Source organism: Catharus ustulatus, chromosome 23 (genome assembly GCF_009819885.2).
Source record: "Catharus ustulatus isolate bCatUst1 chromosome 23, bCatUst1.pri.v2, whole genome shotgun sequence".
Taxonomy (NCBI): Eukaryota; Metazoa; Chordata; class Aves; order Passeriformes; family Turdidae; genus Catharus; species Catharus ustulatus.
This window is the reverse complement of record NC_046243.1, coordinates 5946042-5972178: the sequence shown is the minus strand read 5'-3', so window position 1 is coordinate 5972178 and position 26137 is coordinate 5946042. Positions and strand designations below refer to the sequence as shown.

Here is a 26137-nt window from a genome sequence, read left to right as displayed (position 1 = left end):
TGTACGATATCATTAGCATTCAGAGGAAATCTGAACTCTTCAAAAACTGGTGGGGTAGACCCAAAAATTTGGGTGAGGGGTTGGGAGAAAATTTCCCCTGGTGTTATTCCCTCACAGTAGGTGCCATTATTAAAGTAATCCCAAAAACATGCATTTAGTGTGTGGTATCCCTGAATCTATGTACCCGCCGTCCAAAGGAAGTTAAAAATCCATGAATTCCTCACCTTATCAACTCATAAAGCAAGTTCGATAACAGTCACAGTAACCTTAGTTACAGGGCTCATGCTTATGTAAGGGTTTGCAAATGGGAGATATACATGTATGAACACGTGCAGCCCAAACCAGATTAAACTGGACCACATGTTGCTAGCACACAAAAAGACAATCTCAGGCAACTGAAGAACTGTTATTCTTTAACCTCGTGCCCCACGTTGGGCGCCAAGATCTGTCCCGGTTTAAAGGGACAGTATTACCAGGAAAAGGGAATTCAGGAACTCGCAGGCACAAAAAAGGTATAGGTTGGGAATAACAGTTCTTTACTGAAATATTTATAAGACAAACAAAAACAGCATCAGCTATACGAAAGAAAAAAAAACAGTGACAGAACAGAACGGAATGCAGTCCCAGTCCCTTTTTCAGTCACCGATGGCTCTCCGATGGACCAGGGCGGGCGGCTTCTTAGTCGCGGCTGCTGCAGGGGCAGGGGGGCCAGGTGGCCTCACCGCCCCAGGTGGAAGAAAAGGGTGAGGAAGGAAACGCTGCTCACCGTGGGCGTCCCAGTTCCCAGTTGTTCAGAGGAAGCAGGAAGCTTTAGCAGTCCAAATTCAAGAAGCCTGATCCCAACAGGAGAAAAAGAACCTCTCTCCTCGAGTTCGGCCGGCGAGCTGTAGAGTTCTCCTACCCCCAGTGTCCTCTTACTTGCCGAAAACAAAAGCAGGACTCCACCTTTCCCTAATGGGCCATCATTGCTTCAGCTAGTCCTTTGTCTCCAGCTCTTAACGGCTAATAGGAGAGCCATCCCGGCTAGCTTAACATAATAATGGCAAAAAATTTCTAAACCTCGCCAACCCACAACAACTGCTTTCATGTTGTTCTATTGCTTTAGAGAATAATACCCAAAAAGGCCACAGATGTGTTTTCCTGTGCAATCACATTGTTCTACAATAACCCTCTGTGTGTACTTACGAACAGCCAACAGTGTTGGTTCTCTCTAACAAGCCCAAGGGATGTATTAACAAGAACCTGGGCTACCCCTCACCTTCTGCAGTGGGCCGTACCACAGACATGTGGAGGAGGAGAGAAAGCAGCAATATCATAAAAAAGCACAGTCAAATCTCTCCTCTTAAAAGGCATTCAAACACCTTTCCCTAAATCTGTCACACAGAACCATCCCTGAGCAACACTTCCCTCCCTGGGAATCTTGGGAGACCGACAACAGGGAAAGGATGACACAGAGGCGTGGGCTGGGATGCAAGAGAAATTTAATGAGTCAAAAGATGAGAGCAAGGACACTCTGAGTAGAGGCCTCAGTGCAGAGAGCTCCAGGGTCAGCTTAGAATCTGCATCACACGGCTGTGGCAGAGATGCCAGCAGGTGTCCCTGTGCCTGACCCAGAGGGAGCAGGGCCAGCAGGTTCTCCCCAGGATGGCAGTGTGGGGTCACAGCCCAGCGTGCACAAGGGAACAGGGACACAGGAGGGAAAGGAGAGAGGGGCAGAGGGCAGAGGCAGGGATGGGCTGTGCTTGCCAAGAGCCCAGGCTGGCCCCATCCTTCTGCAGGAGCTGCTGGGGTTGCTTAGCCCCTGGGGAAGCCAAGAGCCGATGCTGCGTCCCCAGGGCGGTTCCATCCTGGCAGTCCCTGGCTTCCTTGCCCAGGGCCATGGCCAGCAGCTTCAGCAGGGGAGGCACCTCGTGCCACAGAGGCCACTGCCCAAGCCTGAGAGGCCAAAGCCCCCAGAGCTGATGGGCACTCCCTGAGAGCTGAGGATGCTGCCAACAGCAGCAGAGGTGGAGGATCCCACCACGGTGTTCTGGGGGAAGGAGCTGAGGATGGGGCCAGGCAGGGTCACCACCACAGGCGAGGGCTGGATGGCCACGGTGGAGTCCTGGCACTGCCTGACACAGGGCTCATTGCAGCTGTTGGCCAGCGGGGTGGGGCCACAGGGCTGGCAGGGCCGGCACGGGCTGTAGCAGGACATGGCTTGGGGCTGCAGGTGCACCTGAGAGACAGGGCAGAGGGAAGCAGAGCACAAGGAGTGGGTGAGGATCAGCCTCTCACCCCACCACTAGGATGACTCTGCTTCTCTCAATGCAGAAGGCCCCACAAATCATGACAAGGTCCATAGAGATCCCCACCTCACCAACAGCTCAGGAGACACCCAAGCCAATCCCCAGTGTCAGTCTCTGCCACACCTTCTGCCTCCTTCCCTCACCCATGGCAAAGAGCCCCAGTGCCCAGCTGAAGACCAGAAATGCTTTAGAAATGCATTCAGAGGAGGACCAGGAGGAGGAGAAATGCTCCAAACTCACCTTATTCCCAAGCAGCTGGAGATGTGAAGGGTGGATGAGAGAGTGAGGAGAAGGAGCTGCTTTTATACTGCTCCTGCACTGCCCCAAACCCACAGTAACTGCACAGGGCCACAATTTTCCTACAGACTCATCTCCAAACTAAATATCCTCCCTAATGCCACAGGCTGTGTTTTGCTTTCCATTAACCTTGTCATTTAACTTCCTAATTTCTGACATCCCCACTAGGTCATGAAGATCCCTTTCATGTTAATGGATGAGAAGCCAAATGATTTTTCTTGCAGGAACACATGAGTAATGGTTGGAATCTATGATCTTGGAGGTCTTTGCCAGTCCTTGTGATTCTGGGATTCAATAATTCTCTGATCAGTGGCAGGAATCAAGTCTCAAACAGAGTCCTGGGCCATTGGGTTCCTCCTCAATATCTGGGGAGGTGTTGGGTGCCTGGACCGTTCCCTGGTGCTCCCTCTCTCCTCACCCACGATGTCCTTTGGCTGCACAGTGTGGAGCCTGACCTGGATGACACACAAGCACAGGCCACTTTTCCAACACGTGCTGTCAGTGCTGAGAACACACATGACACGTGTGAGCTGCCAAGCATCCCTTTTCCCAAGGCCAGGATGAAGCTGCAGGGTGATCCATCTCTGCCTTGGACATCCTGCAGACATCACACACTCCTGCCTTGGCCTCACACCTCAAGGCTGACACACGGCCAACCCAAAATTAGAGCGTGACTTGCCCCTGGTAGGGAGAGTGTCTCCCTGCAGATTTGCCTACTGAAGGCATTCCCTGCCCTCCTGGGACGCGGCCCAGCTGCCTCCATGGCTGCAGGGCAGGGGAGTGCAGCACTCCTTGGTGTATTTTGAGAGTTGCTTTTGTACCCAGGGTGTTTCTGAGCACATTCCCTCCCTGAGCACCCCAGGGATGTGGCACTGCAGCTTCCCCAGAGCTCTCACAGGCTGGGGAAATGGAGGAAGTTTCCTTCCCTCTCCAGTGGTGCTGGGCTGTTCTCTAGGCTGAGGAGGCACTTGGAGAATCAGAAAGGGGAGGGCTTATGTGCCAATGTCTGCAGAAGGCAGAGAGCTTTGCACCCCAGGATGTGTCCAAAGCAGTGGGGTGGTGTTTTCTGAAACCCTTCCTTTCAGCTCCTGCGCCCCCAGGAGAGCTCCCCTCCACAGCCAGGAGCCTCTGACCAGGGAGATGAGTCCTTGTGTCCATTCTGTCCCTCCACCAACATCTCTTCCTTTTTTCCTGTGTTTTGCCTTGACTTCCCATGTTCTTTTGAACCACGAGGCGTCCCTAAGATGCTGCCAGCTTTTCTGATCTCTTCTTCTCTTCCGAAGGCACATCTCACCTGCCAGATGCCTCAGTGGGTGAAGAGTGTGAATGTTTGAAGTCCAGGGTCTGTATCCTCCCTGACCATCTCTTTCTCTCTGTCCTCAGCTGCACTCCCTGAGTGCCAGCACCTCCCAAAGGAGCTCTGAGGTGTTTTCTTAACACCAACACTCCTGTGTCCATCACATTTTGCTGTTGCCCTGTGTGCAAGATCTTCTTTCCCACCACAAGCTTTCCTGATTCAGCTCCAGGAGGCCTTTGGCTTTCCAGTCCTGGAATGCTCAGACAGCCTGGCCAACGTTCTGCATCAGCAGAGGCCATCAGGAGGAAGGGAGAGGAAAGCATTTCCCTGCAGAAGCAGTGTCCAGTGGGTGTTGGAGTGAGGTGAGAGGGAGGGGAGAGCAGCAGGCAGGACGTGCTGCGAGGACAGGAGCCTTTGGGTGCCCTGCTGCTCTGGGCAGGGCAGGGCAGAGCTGGGGCTGTCCCTGCAGAGGCAGCTGCCAGCAATGGCAAGGCACTGCCCGAGCCAACATCCCCTGCCTGCACGGCCCCTGCGGCACGGGGACACATCCTGTGCCTGCACGGACTCGCTCTGAGCCCAGGGATCCTCAGGCCTGGCATGGACATGGGAAAGGAGCTGCAACACACACCAAGCATGTCAGAAATGAGGAAATGAAATGGCAGCCTTGATGGAAATCAAACCACAGCGTGTGGCGTTAGGGAGGATATTTTGCTTTGGAGGTGAATGTGTTGGAAAATTACTGTCCTTGTGCAGTGCCTGTGGGCCTGGGGCAGTGCAGCAGCACTATAAAAGGGGAACCTTCTCCTTGCTCTCATCAACTCCTGTCATCTCCATCTCCTTGTTATCAACGTGAGTCCAAAGCCTCTCTCCTCTTCCTCTTTTGGCCTTTCTGATCACATTCCCTGCTTTAATCCCATGTGGGTTCTTGGGAAGAGCCTGTTACAGGAGAGGGACAGGGCAGAAATTGTGCCTGGAGAGAGATTGGATTTTGTCTGAGAGGTCTCCTGAGTTCTGACCTAGGTGTGCAAGTCCCTGGGCTTGGTCACTCTGTAGGAGATTCCTGGGGGCTTGGGCAAACAGTGAGGATGTTGGGCCACTCTAAGCAGCCTCCGGGTTTCTTCCCCTTCTCTTTGCTTTTCTCCATCAGGGTGGGCCAAGAGACAGCTCTGACACTGCCTTTTCTCAATTCTGCTTCCCCCTTCCCTGTCTCTCAGGTGCACCTGCAGCCCCAAGCCATGTCCTGCTACAGCCCGTGCCGGCCCTGCCAGCCCTGTGGCCCCACCCCGCTGGCCAACAGCTGCAATGAGCCCTGTGTCAGGCAGTGCCAGGACTCCACCGTGGCCATCCAGCCCTCGCCTGTGGTGGTGACCCTGCCTGGCCCCATCCTCAGCTCCTTCCCCCAGAACACCGTGGTGGGATCCTCCACCTCTGCTGCTGTTGGCAGCATCCTCAGCTCTCAGGGAGTGCCCATCAGCTCTGGGGGCTTTGGCCTCTCAGGCTTGGGCAGTGGCCTCTGTGGCACGAGGTGCTTTCCCTGCTGAAGCTGCTCCCTGCACTGTGGCCTCCACCTGGATCCCCCTCATTTCCCTCTTTTGACTCAATAAATTCTGCTGCATGCCAGCCCCTGCCTTTGTGTCATCCTTTGCCCTGCAGACACTCTCCCAGGGCAGAGATGTTGTCCCAGGGCTGTTTGTGGGAGGGGGTTGTTGGGGCTGGTTTTGCACTGGCTGTCAGCACAGGCTGGCACTGGCTGTGCTCAGTGTGCCCTGAGTGACCCTCTGGGAGCTGAGTTTCCCTGTCTCAATGGATCTGAAAAGAACGATGAAATCCCAGAATGGTTTGGGCTGGAAAGGACCTTAAAGCTCATCCAGTTCCACCCCCGGCCATGGGCAGGGACTCCTTCCACTGTCCCAGATTGCTCCAAGCCCTGTCCAGCCTGGCCTTGGACACTGCCAGGGATCCAGGGACAGCCACAGCTGCTCTGGGCACCCTGTGCCAGGGCCTACCCAGCCTTACTGTACTTCTTGATATACAATCTAAACCTACAGCAATTTCACGGTTATAGGCCGCACCATTTTGACTAAAATTTTGGTCTGAACCCGAAGTGCAGCTTATAATCAGGTGAGGCTTTTATATGGACAAAGAACGAAAAGTTGCTTTTTTAGTTTGGAGCACAGGTGTCTGCTAAGAAAGGCAGGAGCTTCTCTTTGAAATGGAGAATGTAAACCTCCTCCCTTCAAATTATTATAATTTTGAAATCAAGGGGCTCTCAGGCAAAGATATGGAAATTAGGAATAACAGTTCTGTACTAGGGAAATTAAAATAGAAATACAGTACTACAGAGAAACAAACCCCAAACACTGACAGAGTCAGAGTACAACCTGACACCCGTCAGGCAGGGTGTTGGTAGCAGTCCCATTAAATGATGGTTGCAGTCCTCTTGCAGTGACAGATGTGATTCAGTTGGAGCAGTGCTCCTGTATAAGATGCAGTTTCCCCCCAGAGGTCCAGTGGTGATGTGGAGAAATCCGGTTTTCCTCTGGAGTCCAGTGGAGAAAGGGGCTCCCTTAGTGTCCCAAAACCTCTGTTTTTATCTTGGTAAGAAATGTTGGGCTCTTTCCCCTGGCTGGAGCAACTTCCAATGGGATGCAGTAATTTTATCAGTCCCACAGTGGGACTCAAAGGGCCATTAGCAGAAAATTACTCTCTGTAGGAAGGATGGGTTATGAAAAGATAAAGAACAATGCCCCCCCTGGTTTCAATGGATGGCCCATTAGCAGAATATCTCCCATGGAGGTAAGGATCACTGCCCCACCTTCAACAGATGGTGATAGAATAGAAACCTTTTATCACACTCTGTATTGTAATGTGAGGCTTATAATCAGGTGCGGGTTATGTATGGACAGAGAATGAAAAGTTGCTGGCAGCCGGAAGTGCGGCTTATGATCAGTGCGGTTTATAATTGTGAAATTACTGTACTCTGTGTCAGTGTGAAGCCATTCCTCTTGTCCTGCCACTACACATTCCTGTAAATTGTCTCTCTCCATCGTGACTGCAAATTCCATTCGGTGCTGCAAGGCCACAATTCTGTCACCTCAAAGCTTTTCCTCCCCAGGCTGAGCAATCCCAGCAATGCCAGCCCAGTCTCACAGCACAGCTGCTCCATCCCTCTGATAATCTTGGCTTCCTCTGGACTCACTGCAACAGCTCCATGTCCTTCCTGTGCTGGGAGCCCCGAGCTGGAAGCAGCTCTGCAGGTGGGGTCTCCCCTGGCTGTGGCAGAATCCCCTCCCTTGTCCTGCTGCCCCAGCTGGTTTGGATGCAGCCCAGGACACAGGTGGCTTTCTGGGCTGGCAGAGCACAGCTCTGGTTCGTGGCAGGCCTATCATCCCACAGGCACCCCCAAGTCCTTCTTGGCAGGGCTGTGTAAATTGAACAGAATTCCCCTAGAACAGAATAAAATTTCCCTATTTTGTCCAGAGAGAGCCGTACACCTCTTTTTTCTTTCCTCTTTAAGCTGAACATTTGACACAAGTCCTCAGCAGTGAATATGTTACTGACAAGACAAAGGCACCAGCTTCCCATCAGACTGCAGGAGGTCCCATCCTAACCAAATTCCCAAAAGGATTCCCAAAAGGATTCCCAAAAGGAGGGCCAGAGTGCAGTGGGCTGCCTTCTCACAGACCTGCATTCCCATGGAATCATAGAATGAGTTTGGTTCTGTGGCCCACGTATCAGTTTTGTTACCCACTCTGCCACAACTCAATAATCACACATTTGGAGAAGGCATTGATTATTTATAGCAAAATTGCACAAGCCTGGGTGCCCATATCAAGCACAGCCACCTGACCTTTCCTGCCATTGTTTACACACACAAATTCAGCGTTAGAAGCATCCCTGTCTCCCCACACCTCCCTCAGCCCCTGGCAAGCAGCAGCCCCAGGGAAAGAGGGTTTTGGACTCACCTGTCCTGGGTTTCAGTGTGGGATGTAACCAAAGTATGTATTCTCCTGCCAGTGACATCATTCCTCATGAATCATTTGCAAGCGCTGCCCATTGCACACCCAACACCTCAAGTGGCAAGCTGGGTGTTAGAGGAGAAGATACAAACTCTGCAAGGCAATGATTTTTTGTCTTCACAACTGACTGGGCTGGGATAACCACACCCATCCTCAGTAGCTCATCTCTGCTAATGCTCCATCATGGCCTCGATGGCCCCAGCAGGAATAGGCAACTGCAACATTCAGCAGGGATTAAATCGTTCCATTGGGCAGCTACCTACCCTGGGGGAGGAACCTCCTGAACCTGACTGTGTATCCTCTGGGGCACTGGGGATTTGGGGCAACACCACTGCTTGACAGATGTGGGGCAGGACCAGACCTTCCATAGGAACATTGCTTTGGACAAAACTGCAACCACCACTTAGACTGTGACCACCACCCTGACCCGCAGTGTGCTACGCTGGGCTCACACTTTGTGGGGTTAAGGCAGTTTTTCTGTGTCATGGTGTACATTGTAATTGTCAGGAGAATTAATCCACAAACACCAGAGGTTTATGTCAAAAAGGAGACAGAGGAGTCCTTTTACTTTACTCCAATAAAGGGAGAGGCCATGGGGCATTGCCCTGGGATCTCTGCAATATTTGGAGAACACAGCCTCCTTTTTATCCCAATTTCTCGGCCACATTTCCCTCTCTTGATTCCCCATTGCTGAGGTACTTGAGAGGCACAGACTTCCCGGAACACCTGATACCTGAGATTCCCCCCTAATTCATAACCCTCTGATTGAATTTTAATTCTTATAGAATTCATGGATTTTCCCCATTGCTTCTTTCATCTTCCAATATCCAATTTCATTTATCGCCAAAACTATGGTTTGTTTGTAAAGGCAAAAACACCTTTTTCCATTCATCAATCAGGGGAATCCTTCCCATTATTTCTTCTTTCTCTCAGTTCTAGCCTGATCTACCAACTGACCCAAAGCTTGTTTGTAAAGACAAATCCAACATTGCTGTAATTTTTATTACCATTTAACTCCAACCTGAAAACTCACGATATTTGTGTGGGATTCCATTCCCCCACTGCTTTACTCTCAAATTAGCACATGACCCTGTCAGAACAGGGGTGACTGTCCCACTGTGCCCTGGCACCGAGGGCTGGCACCAGCAGCCTGGGCTGTGCCAGCAGCAGTGGAACCAGGAGAGGGGTGGGAGCCACGGTGCTGCTCTGCTCAGCACTCGCCTGCTGCCATCCCCGTGCTGGGCACAGGCTGAAATGCAAGAGCTGCCAGGAGCAAGTGGAGTGAGTTTGGTGTAAGGTGAGCAGGATGGTGAGGAGGTTGGAGCACTTGGCTGGAGAGAAGAGCTGAAGGCCCAGGCAGCGTAGGGAGGGTCCATTGATGAGTGTAGGCAAGAGAATACTTTAGGGGAGACCAAAAATCATCTTTCTCATGCTTATGATCACTGAAGAGCACCGGCCATGCTCCCCAGCCCCAGGTCAGTAGAGAGTATTACAAAACAGAGTTACATAGGGCATGACTAAGAATATTTAAATGGAGCCTGTGTGAACAACCATGCCCCAAAATCCCCTCCCACAACCAGCCCTGAGCAACACCTCTCTTTCTGGGCATGTGGGGAGAGGATCTGCAGGGGAAGGAATGAGAGGAAAACATGGGCTGCGATGCAAAAGAAGTTTAAAGAGTCAAAACGGGAAAATTAGGTCAATCCAAGCTGAGATGCCAATGCAGAGAGCACCAGAGACAAACAGCAGTCGGTTGTTTTTCAAGGTGTGTTTTCCAAACAGGTGTCCACACAGGGGGGACGCAGCAGGTTCTTCCCAGGATGGCTGTGTGGGGTCACAGCCCAGGGTGCACAAGGGAACAGGGACACAGGAGGGAAAGGAGAGAGGGGCAGAGGGCAGAGGCAGGGATGGGCTGTGCTTGCCAAGAGCCCAGGCTGGCCCCATCCTTCTGCAGGAGCTGCTGGGGTTGCTCAGCCCCAGGGGAAGCCAAGAGCCGATGCTGCGTCCCCAGGGCGGTTCCATCCTGGCAGTCCCTGGCTTCCTTGCCCAGGGCCATGGCCAGCAGCTTCAGCAGGGGAGGCACCTCGTGCCACAGAGGCCACTGCCCAAGCCTGAGAGGCCAAAGCCCCCAGAGCTGATGGGCACTCCCTGAGAGCTGAGGATGCTGCCAACAGCAGCAGAGGTGGAGGATCCCACCACGGTGTTCTGGGGGAAGGAGCTGAGGATGGGGCCAGGCAGGGTCACCACCACGGGCGAGGGTTCGATGATGACGGTGGAGTCCTGGCACTGCCTGACACAGGGCTCATTGCAGCTGTTGGCCAGCGGGGTGGGGCCACAGGGCTGGCAGGGCCGGCATGGGCTGTAGCAGGACATGGCTTGGGGCTGCAGGTGCACCTGAGAGACAGGGAAGGGGGAAGCAGAATTGAGAAAGGGTTGTGTCAGAGCTGTCTCTTGGCCCACCCTGATGGAGAAAAGCAAAGGAGAAGACAGCAGGAGGCTGCTACGACTGGCCCAACATCCTCACTGTTTGCCCAAGCCCCCAGGAATCTCCTACAGAGTGACCAAGCCCAGGGACTTGCACACCTAGGTCAGAACTCTGGAGACATCTCAGACAAAATCCAATCTCTCTGCAGGCACAATTTCTGCCCTGTCCCTCTCCCATAACAGGCTGTTCTCAAGAACCCACATGGGATTAATGCAGGGAATGTGATCAGAAAGGCCAAAAGATGACGAGGAGAGAGGCTTTGGACTCACCTGGATTGCAAGGAGGTGGAGGTGAGAGGAGTTGATGAGAGCAAGGAGAAGGTTTCCCTTTTATAGTGCTGCTGCACTGCCCCAGGCCCACAGGCACTGCACAAGGACAGTAATTTTCCAACACATTCACCTCCAAAGCAAAATATCCTCCCTAACGCCACACGCTGTGGTTTGATTTCCATCAAGGCTGCCATTTCATTTCCTCATTTCTGACATGCTTGGTGTGTGTTGCAGCTCCTTTCCCGTGTCCATGCCAGGCCTGAGGATCCCTGGGCTCAGAGCGAGTCTGTGCAGGCACAGGATGTGTCCCCGTGCCGCAGGGGCCGTGCAGGCAGGGGATGTTGGCTCGGGCAGTGCCTTGCCATTGCTGGCAGCTGCCTCTGCAGGGACAGCCCCAGCTCTGCCCTGCCCTGCCCAGAGCAGCAGAGCACCCAAAGGCTCCTGTCCTCGCAGCACGTCCTGCCTGCTGCTCTCCCCTCCCTCTCACCTCACTCCAACACCCACTGGACACTGCTTCTGCAGGGAAATGCTTTCCTCTCCCTTCCTCCTGATGGCCTCTGCTGATGCAGAACGTTGGCCAGGCTGTCTGAGCATTCCAGGACTGGAAAGCCAAAGGCCTCCTGGAGCTGAATCAGGAAAGCTTGTGGTGGGAAAGAAGATCTTGCACACAGGGCAACAGCAAAATGTGATGGACACAGGAGTGTTGGTGCTCAAGAAAACACCTCAGAGCTCCTTTGGGAGGTGCTGGCAGTCAGGGAGTGCAGCTGAGGACAGAGAGAAAGAGATGGTCAGGGAGGATACAGACCCTGGACTTCAAACATTCCAACTCTTCCACCCACTGAGGCATCTGGCAGGTGAGATGTGCCTTCAGAAGAGCAGAAGAGATCAGAAAAGCTGGCAACATCTCAGGGGCACCTCGTGGTTCAAAAGAACATGGGAAGTCCAGGCAAAACACAGGAAACAAGGAAGAGATGTTGGTGGAGGGACAGAATGGACACAAGGACTCATCTCCCTGGTCAGAGGCTCCTGGCTGTGGAGGGGAGCTCTCCTGAGGGCGCAGGAGTTGAAAGGAGGGGTTTCAGAAAACACCACCCCACTGCTTTGGACACATCCTGGGGTGCAAAGCTCTCTGCCTTCTGCAGACATTGGCACATAAGCCCTCCCCTTTCTGATTCTCCAAGTGCCTCCTCAGCCCTGAGAACAGCCCAGCACCACTGGAGAGGGAAGAAAACTTCCTCCATTTCCCCAGCCTGTGAGAGCTTTGGGAAAGTGCAGTGCCACATCCCTGGGGGTGCTCAGGGAGGGAATGTGCTCAGAAACACCCTGGGTACAAAAGCAGCTCTCAAAATACACCAAGGAGTGCTGCACTCCCCTGCCCTGCAGCCATGGAGGCAGCTGGGCCACGTCCCAGGAGGGCAGGGAATGTCTTCAGTAGGCAAATCTGCAGGGAGACACTCTCCCTACCAGGGGCAAGTCACACTCTAATTTTGGGTTGGCCGTGTGTCAGCCTTGAGGTGTGAGGCCAAGGCAGGAGTGTGTGATGTCTGCAGGCTGTCCAAGGCAGGGATGGATCACCCTGCAGCTTCATCCTGGCCTTGGGAAAAGGGATGCTTGGCAGCTCACACGTGTCATGTGTGTTCTCAGCACTGACAGCATGTGTTGGAAAAGTGGCCTGTGCTTGTGTGTCATCCAGGTCAGGCTCCACACTGTGCAGCCAAAGGGCATCGTGGGTGAGGAGAGAGGGAGCACCAGGGAACGGTCCAGGCACCCAACACCTCCCCAGATATTGAGGAGGAACCCAATGGCCCAGGGCTCTGTTTGGGACTTGATTCCTGCCACTGATCAGAGAATTATTGAATCCCAGAATCACAAGGACTGGCAAAGACCTCCAAGATCATAGAGTCCAACCATTACTCATGTGTTCCTGCAAGAAAAATCATTTGGCTTCTCATCCATTAACATGAAAGGCATCTTCATGACCTAGTGGGGATGTCAGAAATTAGGAAGCTAAATGACAAGGTCAATAGAAAGCAAAACACAGCCTGTGGCATTAGGGAGGATATTTACTTTGGAGATGAGTCTGTAGGAAAATTGTGGCCCTGTGCAGATACTGTGGGTTTAGGGCAGTGCAGGAGCAGTATAAAAGCAGCTCCTTCTCCTCACTCTCTCATCCACCCTTCACATCTCCAGCTCCTTGGGAATAAGGTGAGTTTGGAGCCTTGCTCCTCCTCCTTGTCCTCCTCGGAATGCATTTCTAAAGCATTTCTGGTCTTCAGCTGGGCACTGGGGCCCCTTGCCATGGGTGAGGGAAGGAGGCAGAAGGTGTGGCAGAGACTGACACTGGGGCTTGGCTTTGGTGTCTTCTGAGCTGTTGGTGAGGTGGGGATCTCTATGGACTTTGTCATGATTTGTGGGGCCTTCTGCAGTGAGAGAAGCAGGGTCATCCTAGTGGTGTGGTGAGAGGCTGATCCTCACCCACTCCTTGTGCTCTGCTTCCCCCTTCCCTGTCTCTCAGGTGCACCTGCAGCCCCAAGCCATGTCCTGCTACAGCCCGTGCCGGCCCTGCCAGCCCTGTGGCCCCACCCCGCTGGCCAACAGCTGCAATGAGCCCTGTGTCAGGCAGTGCCAGGACTCCACCGTCATCATCGAACCCTCGCCTGTGGTGGTGACCCTGCCTGGCCCCATCCTCAGCTCCTTCCCCCAGAACACCGTGGTGGGATCCTCCACCTCTGCTGCTGTTGGCAGCATCCTCAGCTCTCAGGGAGTGCCCATCAGCTCTGGGGGCTTTGGCCTCTCAGGCTTGGGCAGTGGCCTCTGTGGCACGAGGTGCCTCCCCTGCTGAAGCTGCTGGCCATGGCCCTGGGCAAGGAAGCCAGGGACTGCCAGGATGGAACCGCCCTGGGGACGCAGCATCGGCTCTTGGCTTCCCCTGGGGCTGAGCAACCCCAGCAGCTCCTGCAGAAGGATGGGGCCAGCCTGGGCTCTTGGCAAGCACAGCCCATCCCTGCCTCTGCCCTCTGCCCCTCTCTCCTTTCCCTCCTGTGTCCCTGTTCCCTTGTGCACCCTGGGCTCTGACCCCACACAGCCATCCTGGGGAGAACCTGCTGGCCCTGCTCCCTCTGGGTCAGGCACAGGGACACCTGCTGGCATCTCTGCCACAGCCATGTGATGCAGATTCTAAGCTGACCCTGGAGCTCTCTGCAGTGAGGCCTCTACTCAGAGTGTCCTTGCTCTCATCTTTTGTCTCATTAAATTTCTGTTGCATCCCAGCCCACACCTCTGTGTCATCCTTTCCCTGTTGTCGGTCTCCCAAGATTCCCAGGGAGGGAGGTGTTGCTCAGGGATGGTTCTGTGTGACAGATTTAGGAAAAGGTGTTTGAGTGCCTTTTAAGAGGAGAGATTTGACTGTGCTTTTTTATGATATTGCTGCTTTCTCTCCTCCTCCACGTGTCTGTGTTACGTCCCACTGCAGAAGGTGAGGGGTAGCCCAGGTTCTTGTTAATACATCCCTTGGGCTTGTTAGAGAGAACCAGCATTGTTGGCTGTTTGTAAGTACACACAGAGGGTTATTGTAGAACAATGTGATTGCACAGGAAAACACATCTGTGGCCTTTTTGGGTATTATTCTCTAAAGCAATAGAACAACATTAAAGCAGTGCAAGATGAAAATGCAACCACATCACCCAGGGACATGCACAAGGCAAAAGAAAGGAAGAGAGCTAAAGGGCAAGATTGTGACGATCTCTGCAGCCATGAGCCCTGGGATGAGACTTGGCTGCTGGGCAGTCTTGGTCAAAGTGGTCACAGACTGGGCCTGTCAGGTGGTGGGGTAAGTCTCAGAGCAGTGATGGGGAAAATTTCTGGGAAAATCCACAAAACATAAAATCTACTTGGCTTATATTCACTCAGCTTCAGGTGGGGATGCTCAGGTTCCTCCCCTGGAGGTTGGAGCTTCACACTGGATCATGTAATGTTGTGGCTCATGGGACACTTCAGGAGCCCTTGGCACCTTCTAGGAGAACACAGCTGCCCAGCACACCCAGCACAGGTGCTTTGGTTTTGGCCCAGTCTGGCCCATCAGCAGAGATGAACACTGTCAGGGCACACATGAATGTCCTGCTGCTTCCCCTGGGGAAGAGAGGGAGTCCCACAAGCCCACGGTCTGTGCAAGGGAGGGCAGCCAAGATTTAATTGGCATATGCAGTTGGATAGCCAAGATGCCTTGGCAAGAGCAAGCAGAGCTTTGAAGATTACAAGAAGATTGGATCAAGACTGGTGGCTGGAAAGAAGACTGAACTGAGTAGAAATATAAAGTTTGTCCGTGTGATGTTTAACTAAATGAATGTAGTAAATAATTCCTAGCCTTCCTGATATTGGAATAGAAGCATATGTAGCTCACAGCACAATCTGGATTCTGATCACCAGTCAGTAGTGCCCATCTCTCTCTCAAGGGTCAGTAGCTTGGAGTGACCAGAGGCACCAGCATCCACCTCCTACCTCATTCAAAGCCCATCATTCCCCCTCTCTCTTACTAGGTCAGAGGTTGGCTGTGACACACCCAGAGCTCACCACCCCCAGTTCACCAAAGCAGCCTGGGTCTCCACAAATGGGGGAATGTTGTGAGTCATTATCCCTTAAGGCTTCAGTGTCTCCCAGGCTGCAGATGGATAGAATGAACCAAACCTCTTCACTGGCCCTGACTACTGCAAGACTGATTTTATCTCTCTGACCAAACCATTCTTGTCTCCACACCCCGCAATCCCTGGGTCGAAATTAAGTGCTCTGATCCCCTCACCATGCTGGCTGCACTGAACTCACTCCACTTGCTCCTGGCAGCTCTTGCATTTCAGCCTGTGCCCAGCACGGGGATGGCAGCAGGCGAGTGCTGAGCAGAGCAGCACCGTGGCTCCCACCCCTCTCCTGGTTCCACTGCTGGTCACAGCCCAGGCTGCTGGTGCCAGCCCTCGGTGTCTGTGAGCATCAGGGACATGGCAATGGTGTTGGGGGCACCCTGAGAGCACTTGGTGGTGTGGTTTAGTGGCCATAGGGCTATTTTGTTAAGGGGATGATCTCAGAGGTCTTTCCCAAACTTAATGATTTGTGACTCTCAGCAATGACATGAAGCTGAGGGGAGCAATGGCTCTGCTAGATAGGAGGGTTTAAATCCACAGGGGTCTGGACAGAACTGAGGAATGGTCCCACATGGAACTCAGGATCTTCAACTAAGCCCAGGGCAAGGTCCTGACACTGCTTTGGGGCCATGTCAGAAACCAACAGGGACTGTGGGGTGGATGGAAGGAGAGCTTGCCCTGCAGAGAAGGGCAGCAAAAATGGTCACAGCTGCACACCTGGGTGCATCCCCCTGCTCTGAGAGGGCAGCTGATGCCGCTGAGGTCTTTGAGTCAGGAGAAGAGCAGGATCTCAGGGACCTCACTGCAGCCTTTCAGTACATCAAGGGGTGGTGTAAGGAATTTGGAGAGAGACATTTTATGAAGTGATTGGACAAGGGGCAGGAGTTTTAAACTGGAATAGGCCAGCTGGAACTGGGATACTGTCCATGGCAGGAGGGCTGGACTAAATGATTTTTAGCAATCTCTTCCAACAAAACCCATTCTGGGTTTCATGATGCCAGGGGTCTGTGAGAGGGCAGCACAATTCACTCTGTCCCTCCTTTTCAGAAACCTTTCAGATCCATGGGATCTGCTGGAGTCTGATGGGAATCCAGTGCCTCTGTCTGGTCAGCAACACATTCACTGCTCAGCACTGGTGTCACAGTGTTGAGGTAAGGGAAAGGAAAAGAAGTGCAAACAGAGTGGATGTTTGTTCCTGGACAATGTAGGGAAATTCTATGCTGACCCAAAGAGGCAGAGAAACTCAGCTCCCAGAGGGTCACTCAGGGCACACTGAGCACAGCCAGTGCCAGCCTGTGCTGACAGCCAGTGCAAAACCAGCCCCAACAACCCCCTCCCACAAACAGCCCTGGGACAACATCTCTGCCCTGGGAGAGTGTCTGCAGGGCAAAGGATGACACAAAGGCAGGGGCTGGGATGCAGCAACATTTATTGAGTCAAAAGAGGGAAATGAGGGGGATCCAGGTGGAGGCCACAGTGCAGGGAGCAGCTTCAGCAGGGAAAGCACCTCGTGCCACAGAGGCCACTGCCCAAGCCTGAGAGGCCAAAGCCCCCAGAGCTGATGGGCACTCCCTGAGAGCTGAGGATGCTGCCAACAGCAGCAGAGGTGGAGGATCCCACCACGGTGTTCTGGGGGAAGGAGCTGAGGATGGGGCCAGGCAGGGTCACCACCACAGGCGAGGGCTGGATGGCCACGGTGGAGTCCTGGCACTGCCTGACACAGGGCTCATTGCAGCTGTTGGCCAGCGGGGTGGGGCCACAGGGCTGGCAGGGCCGGCACGGGCTGTAGCAGGACATGGCTTGGGGCTGCAGGTGCACCTGAGAGACAGGGAAAGAAAAATCAAGGCATCAGGAATGGTTGAAGTGCAATGTGTCACCCCCTACATGAGCAAGATCCTTTTCCTCAGCCCTAAAGGATTTCCCAGGAGCCCAGAGGCATCTCCTTTCTCTCCAAGGAACACAGGAGGAATCGCAGACCCAGGCAGGAGCCCACTGCGCCCATGGCTCCAGAGACATCTCTTCTGAGCCTGAACCTTTTCCTTTCCCCACTGCCTGCATCCTTTCCTCTCCCTCAGTAAGCATTCTCAGGGCTCCAGAACATGACTGAGAAAGGTATGTGTTGAGATAACCTCAAAAAGAAGAAATGTAGGATAAGGAGGAGGAAAGAGAAAAGTCCTTGAAATTCACCTTGTTCCCAGTGGGATGGAGCTGAAAAGAGTGGATGAGAGAGTGAAGAGAAGCTCCTGCTTTTATACAGCTGCTGCACTGCCCCAGGCCCACAGTCACTGCACAAGGGCAGTAATTTTCCTACAGACTCACCTCCCAAACAAAATCCCCTCCCTAATGCCACAGGTTGTGCTTTTGTTTCCATCAGCGATGCCATTTTCATTTCCTCGTTTCTGATGTGACCTGTAGGCCTCCAAGGATTCTTTCAAGCACTGAGGTGGAAGACCCAAGGGTTTTCTGGGCAGTGACACATCAGTACGTGCAGAAGAGGAGTTGCATGTGCCAGAGGGTCTGTGCAGACAGCTGACACCTATCTGGGGATGTATCTGGGGTTGTTTTCTACCCTCTTTGCAGGCAGCTGAACATACCCTGCCACCAGCCTGTCTGCTCCTCATGTGGCAGGTTGTTTGGCAAGGCTGTCCCCTTTCATGGCAGCCTTGTGGGGTTACCTTGGTGGGCCATCAGCAGTTTTGAGGGAAGATAACTTTGCTCTCCTGAACACCTGGATTCCCTGAGCTGCCTCATGGAGTTGGGTCCCTTCTACTCTTGTAGAGGTGTGTGGAGGTTCAGTAAATACCTTGATCTTCCCATCTTCCTCAGGTCACCATACACTTTTGCCCCATAGTAGCTGAAGATACATTTCCAAAACAAGCTGGTTGTCCTGAAAGCCCCCTGAGCTGTGGGAGTGATGGCAGCAAATTCATGCTGAGACCAATGTCTGTTTGAGCTGCCTGGAGCTCTGTACAAGGAACAGCCCAGTGACTGGAGATGGTTTTCCTGAGGCGTGGATGGAGCTGCCCTTGCTGGAGGGGAATTCAGCTGTGTGTGGGTCATGGGCCAGCACACAGCACGTCACAATGGTGACACATGGCCAACCCAAAATTAGACTGTGACTCCTGACAAGTAGGGAGAGTCTCTCCCTGCAGATTTGCCTACTGAAGGCATTCCCTGCCCTCCTGGGATGTGGCCCAGCTGCCTCCATGTCTGCAGGGCAGGGAAGTGCAGCCCTGCTTGATGTGGTTTGAGAGCTGGGTTTGCACCAGGGCCCTTCTGAGCACATCCCCTCCCTGAGCATCACCAGGCACGTGGTCCCACAGGGTCCTTCCAGCTCTCACTCACTGGGCACTTGGGCAAGTTTTCAGCTTCTCCAGTGGTGCTGATTTGTGCTCCAGGCTGAAGCAGCCTTTGTGTCAGGGGAAAGGAAGCATGATGAAGCACCAATGTCAAGAGAAGTCATGTCACCTGAAGCCCAGGGCTGTGTCCCAGATGGTGGGGAGATGTTTTCTGCAAACCTTTAACTCTGTAAAGCATTGAGGAGAGACCCCCAGCACAGCCTGAGACAAGCCTCAGGCCAGGTAGATGAGGCCTGTGCATCCCTTCTACCCTCTGCTTGCATGGGTTGAGTATTCAAGGCAATCCTTGACTTGGAGCTCACCCACTGCAATTACAAACAGCACTTCAATGCCCCAAGCCAACATCTGCCTGCACAGGACCCCTCCTGTACTTCTGCACTCACTGCCAGGACTCTTCATGGCATATCTTCTCCTTGTGGCATCATGCAAGGCAGAGCAGGAATGTCAGAAATGAGGAAGTGAAATGACAGTGTTGACAGAAACAAAAGCACAACTTGTGGCGTTAGGGAGGATTTTTTGCTTTGGTGATGAGTGTGTTGGAAAATTACTGTCCTTGTGCAGTGCCTGTGGGCCTGGGGCAGTGCAGGAGCTGTATAAAAGCAGGACCTTCTCACTCTCCCATCCACTCCTCTTGTCTCCATCTCACTGAGAGCAAGGTAAGGTTTTCTCCTCTGACTCCTTCTATTCTCCCTCCTTCTGTTTTCTGCACATACTGCCCCTTTGTTCTATGGCATCTCATGGTGCTGCTTATGAGGGGAGACAGAGAGGAATAGAAAGCGTGCACAGGCAGAGTTTGGGACTTGACTGAAATGAACAATGGGATAGGTGGGATTACTCTGGGCTTGGTGGCTCTTGGCAGGCAACTTGTTGGCTAAATGGAAGGAGAAGCCTGTGGGCATCAGTACAACCCCTCCAGCTGTTGTTCCCATCTCGGCTTGACAGGGCAGCTGCATGGTGTGGTGAAGGGTTACTCTTGAAACACCCCTCATGGTCTGCCCCTCTCTGCTCTTTCTCTCAGGTGCACCTGCAGCCCCAAGCCATGTCCTGCTACAGCCCGTGCCGGCCCTGCCAGCCCTGTGGCCCCACCCCGCTGGCCAACAGCTGCAATGAGCCCTGTGTCAGGCAGTGCCAGGACTCCACCGTGGCCATCCAGCCCTCGCCTGTGGTGGTGACCCTGCCTGGCCCCATCCTCAGCTCCTTCCCCCAGAACACCGCCGTGGGATCCTCCACCTCTGCTGCTGTTGGCAGCATCCTCAGCTCTCAGGGAGTGCCCATCAGCTCTGGGGGCTTTGGCCTCTCAGGCTTGGGCAGTGGCCTCTGTGGCACGAGGTGCTTTCCCTGCTGAAGCTGCTCCCTGCACTGTGGCCTCCACCTGGATCCCCCTCATTTCCCTCTTTTGACTCAATAAATTCTGCTGCATGCCAGCCCCTGCCTTTGTGTCATCCTTTGCCCTGCAGACACTCTCCCAGGGCAGAGATGTTGTCCCAGGGCTGTTTGTGGGAGGGGGTTGTTGGGGCTGGTTTTGCACTGGCTGTCAGCACAGGCTGGCACTGGGTGTCCTCAGTGTGCCCTGAGTGACCCTCTGGGAGCTGAGTTTCTCTGCCTACTTGCATCAGGATGGAATTTCTGTAAACCAGTCTGTGGCTAACTTGTACTTTCTTCACAGACTTTTTGATTTTTTCTCACTCATCTCAGCACTGCATTGGAAGTACCAAGCAGTGACTGTGGCACTGCAGGGACACAGGTTCCAGCTTCCCATCAAGTGCCAGGCAAACCCCTCCTAACAGCACTGTGCCACTATTTCTGATATTCAAATTTCCATTAAATCTAACACTGGACACTTCCCATGATGGGACATGCCATTTTCCATTTCCCAGCACATCAGTAACTTCTTCCATCCACATCTACCCTATTTCAGTTTAAAAGTGCTGCTCCTTGTCCAATCACTGCAGGCCTTGATAAAATGTCTCTCTCCAACTTCCTTATCTGTCCCCTTTACATATCAAAATGCGGCAACAAGGTCTCCCCAGAGCCTGCTCTTCTTCTGCCTGAACAAACTCAAATCCTCCACCCTTTGTCCAAGGCAGGGATGATGCACCCATGTGGTCATTTCTGCAGCTCTTGTCTGGAGCTGCTCTAACAGGTCCATGCCTATTTCAACTGAAGATTCCAAACTGGATACAACACTCCAGGTGGGGTCTAACCAGAGTTGACTTGTTGGCCATGTTTGTGTTTGTGCAGACCAGGACACGTTTGAATTTCTGGGTGTCAAGAACACATTGCTAGCTCAAGTTCAATTCTTCTACCTTCATTATTTGTGGTTCCTTCTCTGCAGGCCTGGTCTAAACCATTTCTCTTCCAGTCTTGGCCTTGTTGAGGTTCCTGAGTCTCACATGGAACCATTCTCAAATCTCTGAATTGAAACACTTTCCTCAAGCCTCAGCTTGGTGCCATTCACAACTCCTTGAGCATCCACTCTGTCTTAGCATCTATGATATTGATGAATGTATTAAGAAATATTGATCCTTGCACTGATCCCTCATGGACACCAGTCATCACTGGTTTCCACTTGGACATTGAGCCCATGCGTATAAATCCTTGGATGCTCCCAGAATTCTACTGGAACACTGTAACTTGCAGGTGAGGAAAGAAGTCGTGACTCCAACTGACGCCCTGACCATCCGATCCAGCTTTGCTCAGACCTCCCTCCTGGCTTTGGTGCTCATTCTGCAGAAGGGGCATGTGGCCACTGCTGCCACTGGCAGAGAAGCCGGGGTTGTGGAGGGCCCTGGAAGGGCAGAAATCCCAAAAGTCTCATGGAAGTGGACAGGAGGAGAGAGGAAGAGAAAGGAAACTTCGGGAGATGGAAGAGAGGACCAGTTGTTATGACCTGATTATTAAGAAGTGCCTCTGCCCAAATTAAGGTGAAGATGAGATCATATGCCAAAGTCAAAAGTATGAATTTTATTGAATGGTGAATGTGAGGGATAGATAGAAAGAAACAGAGATAGAGAAAGATGTGAGAGAGGAACAGAGAGAACAAGGGACAATTGAAGTTGAAAGGTATCACCACCTTGTGGATCCAGTGGCATCCTGTTGGTTTTTCCTTGTGGTCTTCTCAGTGCTGGGGGTCTCCGAGTCATTCTTCTGGGGTATCACCTTTGTACAATCCACATTGTGGGTACCCTCAGGCTGTAGATACAGTTCCCATAGCTTGGGAAGGAATGTGCACAAGCAGTCCTTTCCCACAGTGGGAATTTTGGTTTGGATGCCGCAACAAGGATGCTCCCCAGATCCTCATCAGGCCTGGAGTTACCACCTTTCAGTTGTAAATTCCTATCCCTGTGCTAATCTCAAGTCCCCACTGCAGTGGCTTATCTCATTCTGTGGCCTTGACAGTGTTTAAGGCAATTGTGGTCTGTAAGTCTCATACACAAGCCCGTACTGGTGCTGGAGGTCAGTCTTCAGAGCAGCCAATACTGTTCTGTGCCTCAAATGTGTGGCTAAACCAGTGCAAAGCACACACCAAAGCCTGACCTGTGCTGCACAGGGCTGGCCCACCATCAAGACCATCTCTCTTTCTCATGCTGCATCACCCACAATGGAGGCCAGGAGTGGGCAGGCAGCTGGAGCTGATACTGTCCCTGTCCATGAGCTTTGGCCAGCTCTGACCCCACCAGTGCAGGGACTGCAGTGGGTGCACCTCAGGAGCGGATTCACCTGAAATGCAGCTGAAGAGCTATTAGCTCTACAGGGGAAACGCGGCAAAGGAGAGGCAACGAGGCAGAGGAGATCTTCAGTACCAGTTCGGGAAAAGCCTCACTCCAAAGGGGTCAGGAACAGAAAGGAAGAAAAGGGGCTCCTGCAGCCACTTTTAAACTGGGGAGGTGCGATGGGAGGGTGCAGAGGAACAACCAATAGGGGTATAGCATGGGAGGAGACAAAGGTGGGGCGATGTGCACAACATCCAATGAAGGACAGTTCAGGGAGGGGTGACACTACACAATCCAGTAAACATCGAATAACTGGTAACAGGCACAGAACTTTCTAGTGGAGAAGGCAGGAACTGGGGAAGATTGACAACGCAGGGGAGGCGGTGAGGAACAGAGCATTTGGGAGCTATGGGTGTGGCAACCAAGGATTGACATCTGATTGGGAGGGGAAAACTTGAGGAAGGAACCATTGAGCATTCAGTGAAGGGGAGAACAAATTAAGGGGAAAGGAACATAACAGAGCGAAGTACAACATGATACAACCAGGAGAAATGACCCCAGCTGGATATTCCAGGTCATGTAGAGTCACTGGATCACTTAAGTATGAAAAGACCTTTAAGATTAAGGGGTCCAACCATTAACCTGACTCTTCCAAACTCAACACTAGACCTTGTCCCCAAGTGTCACAACTAGATGTCTTTTAAATCCCTCTAGGGATGGTGATTCCACCACGACTCTGGGCAGATATAATATCATACTTAGCAATGAAGCTGTGGACAGTCTTCCCAGAGTAGCCATTCTTTGAACACTGCCTGGGCATTGGTCTGGTGGTGTTAAGCAATAGCCTTGGAAATATGTGGTGTTGTCTTTTTCTCCCATTCCGTCATAGAATGTCCTAATCTTGACACCAGGTATGTCACCCTCTTGCTTTTCCAATTCTCCCCCTTCCCACTGGGTGAGCAGATCATGAGAATCACTACTCAGTGCTTAGTGCTGATCATACCACTACACGGATCCATAGGCAGTGATTTTCCTCTTTGCAGTGCTCCTTGCTTGTCTCTGCCCAGGGCTTCCTAGGAAGGTTTTTGGAGAGGTGGAGGCAGGAAAAGGCATTGGTCAGGAAGAAAGGCAGCAGGTATGGGGCTGAGTGACTCAAAGGCCTGTCCAGAACCAGCTGAGGGATGGCTGAACTGCTGCAGGACACAGCTGGGCACGGTGACACACACAGCCCAGAGCACTGAAGGGCAGCTGACTTGGGACCAGCTAGCCCTGTCTCCCCACACCTCCCTCAGCCCCTGGCAGGGCCAGGGAAAGGGGCTTTTGCAGTCTGCACATCAGAACAGGGGTGACTGTCCCACTGTGCCCTGGCACCGAGGGCTGGCACCAGCAGCCTGGGCTGTGCCAGCAGCAGTGGAACCAGGAGAGGGGTGGGAGCCACGGTGCTGCTCTGCTCAGCACTCGCCTGCTGCCATCCCCGTGCTGGGCACAGGCTGAAATGCAAGAGCTGCCAGGAGCAAGTGGAGTGAGTTTGGTGTAAGGTGAGCAGGATGGTGAGGAGGTTGGAGCACTTGGCTGGAGAGAAGAGCTGAAGGCCCAGGCAGTGTAGGGAAGGTCCATTGCTGAGTGTAGGCAAGAGAATGCTTTAGGGGAGACCAAATATCATCTTTCTCATGCTTATGATCATTGAAGAACATCAGACCATGCTCCGCAGCCCCAGGTCAGTAGAGAATATTACAAAACAAAGTTAAGTCTGGCATGAATAAGAATATTTAAATGGAGCCTGCGTGAACAACCATGCCCCACAATCCCCTCCCACAACCAGACCTGAGCAACACCTCTCTTTCTGGGCATGTGGGGAGAGGATCTGCAGGGGAAGGAATGAGAGGAAAACATGGGCTGCGATGCCAAAGAACTTTAATGAGTCAAAACAGGAAAATTAGGTCAATCCAAGCTGAGATGCCAATGCAAAGAGCACCAGGGAAAAAAATCAGTTGGTTGTTTTTCAAGATGAGTTTTCCAAGCAGGTGTCCACACAGGGGGGAGGCAGCAGGTTCTCCCCAGGATGGCTGTGTGGGGTGACAGCCCAGGGTGCACAAGGGAACAGGGACACAGGAGGGAAAGGAGAGAGGGGCAGAGGGCAGAGGCAGGGATGGGCTGTGCTTGCCAAGAGCCCAGGCTGGCCCCATCCTTCTGCAGGAGCTGCTGGGGTTGCTCAGCCCCTGGGGAAGCCAAGAGCCGATGCTGCGTCCCCAGGGCGGTTCCATCCTGGCAGTCCCTGGCTTCCTTGCCCAGGGCCATGGCCAGCAGCTTCAGCAGGGGAGGCACCTCGTGCCACAGAGGCCACTGCCCAAGCCTGAGAGGCCAAAGCCCCCAGAGCTGATGGGCACTCCCTGAGAGCTGAGGATGCTGCCAACAGCAGCAGAGGTGGAGGATCCCACCACGGTGTTCTGGGGGAAGGAGCTGAGGATGGGGCCAGGCAGGGTCACCACCACGGGCGAGGGTTCGATGATGACGGTGGAGTCCTGGCACTGCCTGACACAGGGCTCATTGCAGCTGTTGGCCAGCGGGGTGGGGCCACAGGGCTGGCAGGGCCGGCACGGGCTGTAGCAGGACATGGCTTGGGGCTGCAGGTGCACCTGAGAGACAGGGAAGAGGGAAGCAGAATTGAGAAAGGGCTGTGTCAGAGCAGTCTCTTGGCCCACCATGATGGAGAAAAGCAAAGAGAAGGGGAAGACAGCAGGTGGCTGCTTAGAGGGGCCCAACAGCCTCACTGTTTGCCCACGCCCCCAGGAATCTCCTACAGAGTGACCAAGCCTAGGGACTTGCACACCTAGGCCAGAACTCAGGAGACATCTCAGACAAAATCCAATCTCTCTGCAGGCACAATTTCTGCCCTGTCCCTCTCCCATAACAGGCTTTTCTCAAGAACCCACATGGGATTAATGCAGGAAATGTGATCAGAAAGCCCAAAAGAAGAGGAGAGAGGCTTTGGACTCACCGGGATCACAAGGAGATGGAGGTGAGAGGAGTTGATGAGAGCAAGGAGAAGGTTCCCCTTTTATAGTGCTGCTGCACTGCCCCAGGCCCACAGGCACTGCACAAGGACAGTAATTTTCCAACACATTCACCTCCAAAGCAAAATATCCTCCCTAACGCCACACGCTGTGGTTTGATTTCCATCAAGGCTGCCATTTCATTTCCTCATTTCTGACATGCTTGGTGTGTGTTGCAGCTCCTTTCCCGTGTCCATGCCAGCCCTGAGGATCCCTGGGCTCAGAGCGAGTCCGTGCAGGCACAGGATGTGTCCCCGTGCCGCAGGGGCCGTGCAGGCAGGGGATGTTGGCTCGGGCAGTGCCTTGCCATTGCTGGCAGCTGCCTCTGCAGGGACAGCCCCAGCTCTGCCCTGCCCTGCCCAGAGCAGCAGAGCACCCAAAGGCTCCTGTCCTCGCAGCACGTCCTGCCTGCTGCTCTCCCCTCCCTCTCACCTCACTCCAACACCCACTGGACACTGCTTCTGCAGGGAATTGCTTTCCTCTCCCTTCCTCCTGATGGCCTCTGCTGATGCAGAACGTTGGCCAGGCTGTCTGAGCATTCCAGGACTGGAAAGCCAAAGGCCTCCTGGAGCTGAATCAGGAAAGCTTGTGGTGGGAAAGAAGGTCTTGCACACAGGGCAACAGCAAAAGGGAGGCTTGAGCCAAGGCTGGCTGGGGCAGCTTCACTGGGGGCAGGGGTTACAGGAAAGGGGAAGCTTCTCGAAGGCTCCTGGACTTTGGTTTTCA

At 53.2% G+C, this 26137-nt stretch overlaps 7 protein-coding genes across 7 annotated transcripts; 3 read left to right on the top strand and 4 right to left on the bottom strand.

Moving 5' to 3' along the window:
• Positions 1-1813: 1813 nt before the first annotated feature.
• On the bottom strand, positions 1814-7926 carry LOC117006646 (feather keratin 1-like). The gene is made up of 2 exons (XM_033079192.1): positions 7848-7926; positions 1814-2218 (listed from the first exon to the last, which is right to left on the bottom strand). Exon 2 carries the CDS (start codon positions 2195-2197, stop codon positions 1892-1894), a length of 306 nt encoding a protein of 101 aa, XP_032935083.1. The 5' UTR covers positions 2198-2218; positions 7848-7926; the 3' UTR covers positions 1814-1891.
• Positions 5100-5423, top strand: LOC122149450 (feather keratin Cos1-2-like). Its single transcript, XM_042779941.1, has one exon. It carries the CDS (start codon positions 5118-5120, stop codon positions 5421-5423), a length of 306 nt encoding a protein of 101 aa, XP_042635875.1. The 5' UTR covers positions 5100-5117.
• A 1966-nt stretch (positions 7927-9892) lies between the features above and the next one.
• LOC117006656 (feather keratin 1-like) lies at positions 9893-10289 on the bottom strand. Its single transcript, XM_033079202.1, has one exon. It carries the CDS (start codon positions 10272-10274, stop codon positions 9969-9971), a length of 306 nt encoding a protein of 101 aa, XP_032935093.1. The 5' UTR covers positions 10275-10289; the 3' UTR covers positions 9893-9968.
• A 2499-nt stretch (positions 10290-12788) lies between these two features.
• LOC117006643 (feather keratin 1-like) lies at positions 12789-13573 on the top strand. The gene is made up of 2 exons (XM_033079189.1): positions 12789-12860; positions 13171-13573. The coding sequence occupies exon 2, from the start codon at positions 13192-13194 to the stop codon at positions 13495-13497; it is 306 nt and encodes a 101-aa protein (XP_032935080.1). The 5' UTR covers positions 12789-12860; positions 13171-13191; the 3' UTR covers positions 13498-13573.
• LOC117006650 (feather keratin 1-like) lies at positions 13157-19990 on the top strand. Its single transcript, XM_033079195.1, has 2 exons — positions 13157-13176; positions 19670-19990. The coding sequence occupies exon 2, from the start codon at positions 19685-19687 to the stop codon at positions 19988-19990; it is 306 nt and encodes a 101-aa protein (XP_032935086.1). The 5' UTR covers positions 13157-13176; positions 19670-19684.
• On the bottom strand, positions 16778-17101 carry LOC122149449 (feather keratin Cos1-2-like). Its single transcript, XM_042779940.1, has one exon. The coding sequence runs from the start codon at positions 17081-17083 to the stop codon at positions 16778-16780; it is 306 nt and encodes a 101-aa protein (XP_042635874.1). The 5' UTR covers positions 17084-17101.
• Positions 19991-24505: 4515 nt separating the features above from the next.
• LOC117006644 (feather keratin 1-like) lies at positions 24506-24991 on the bottom strand. The gene has a single exon (XM_033079190.1). The coding sequence runs from the start codon at positions 24971-24973 to the stop codon at positions 24668-24670; it is 306 nt and encodes a 101-aa protein (XP_032935081.1). The 5' UTR covers positions 24974-24991; the 3' UTR covers positions 24506-24667.
• Positions 24992-26137: the final 1146 nt, after the last annotated feature.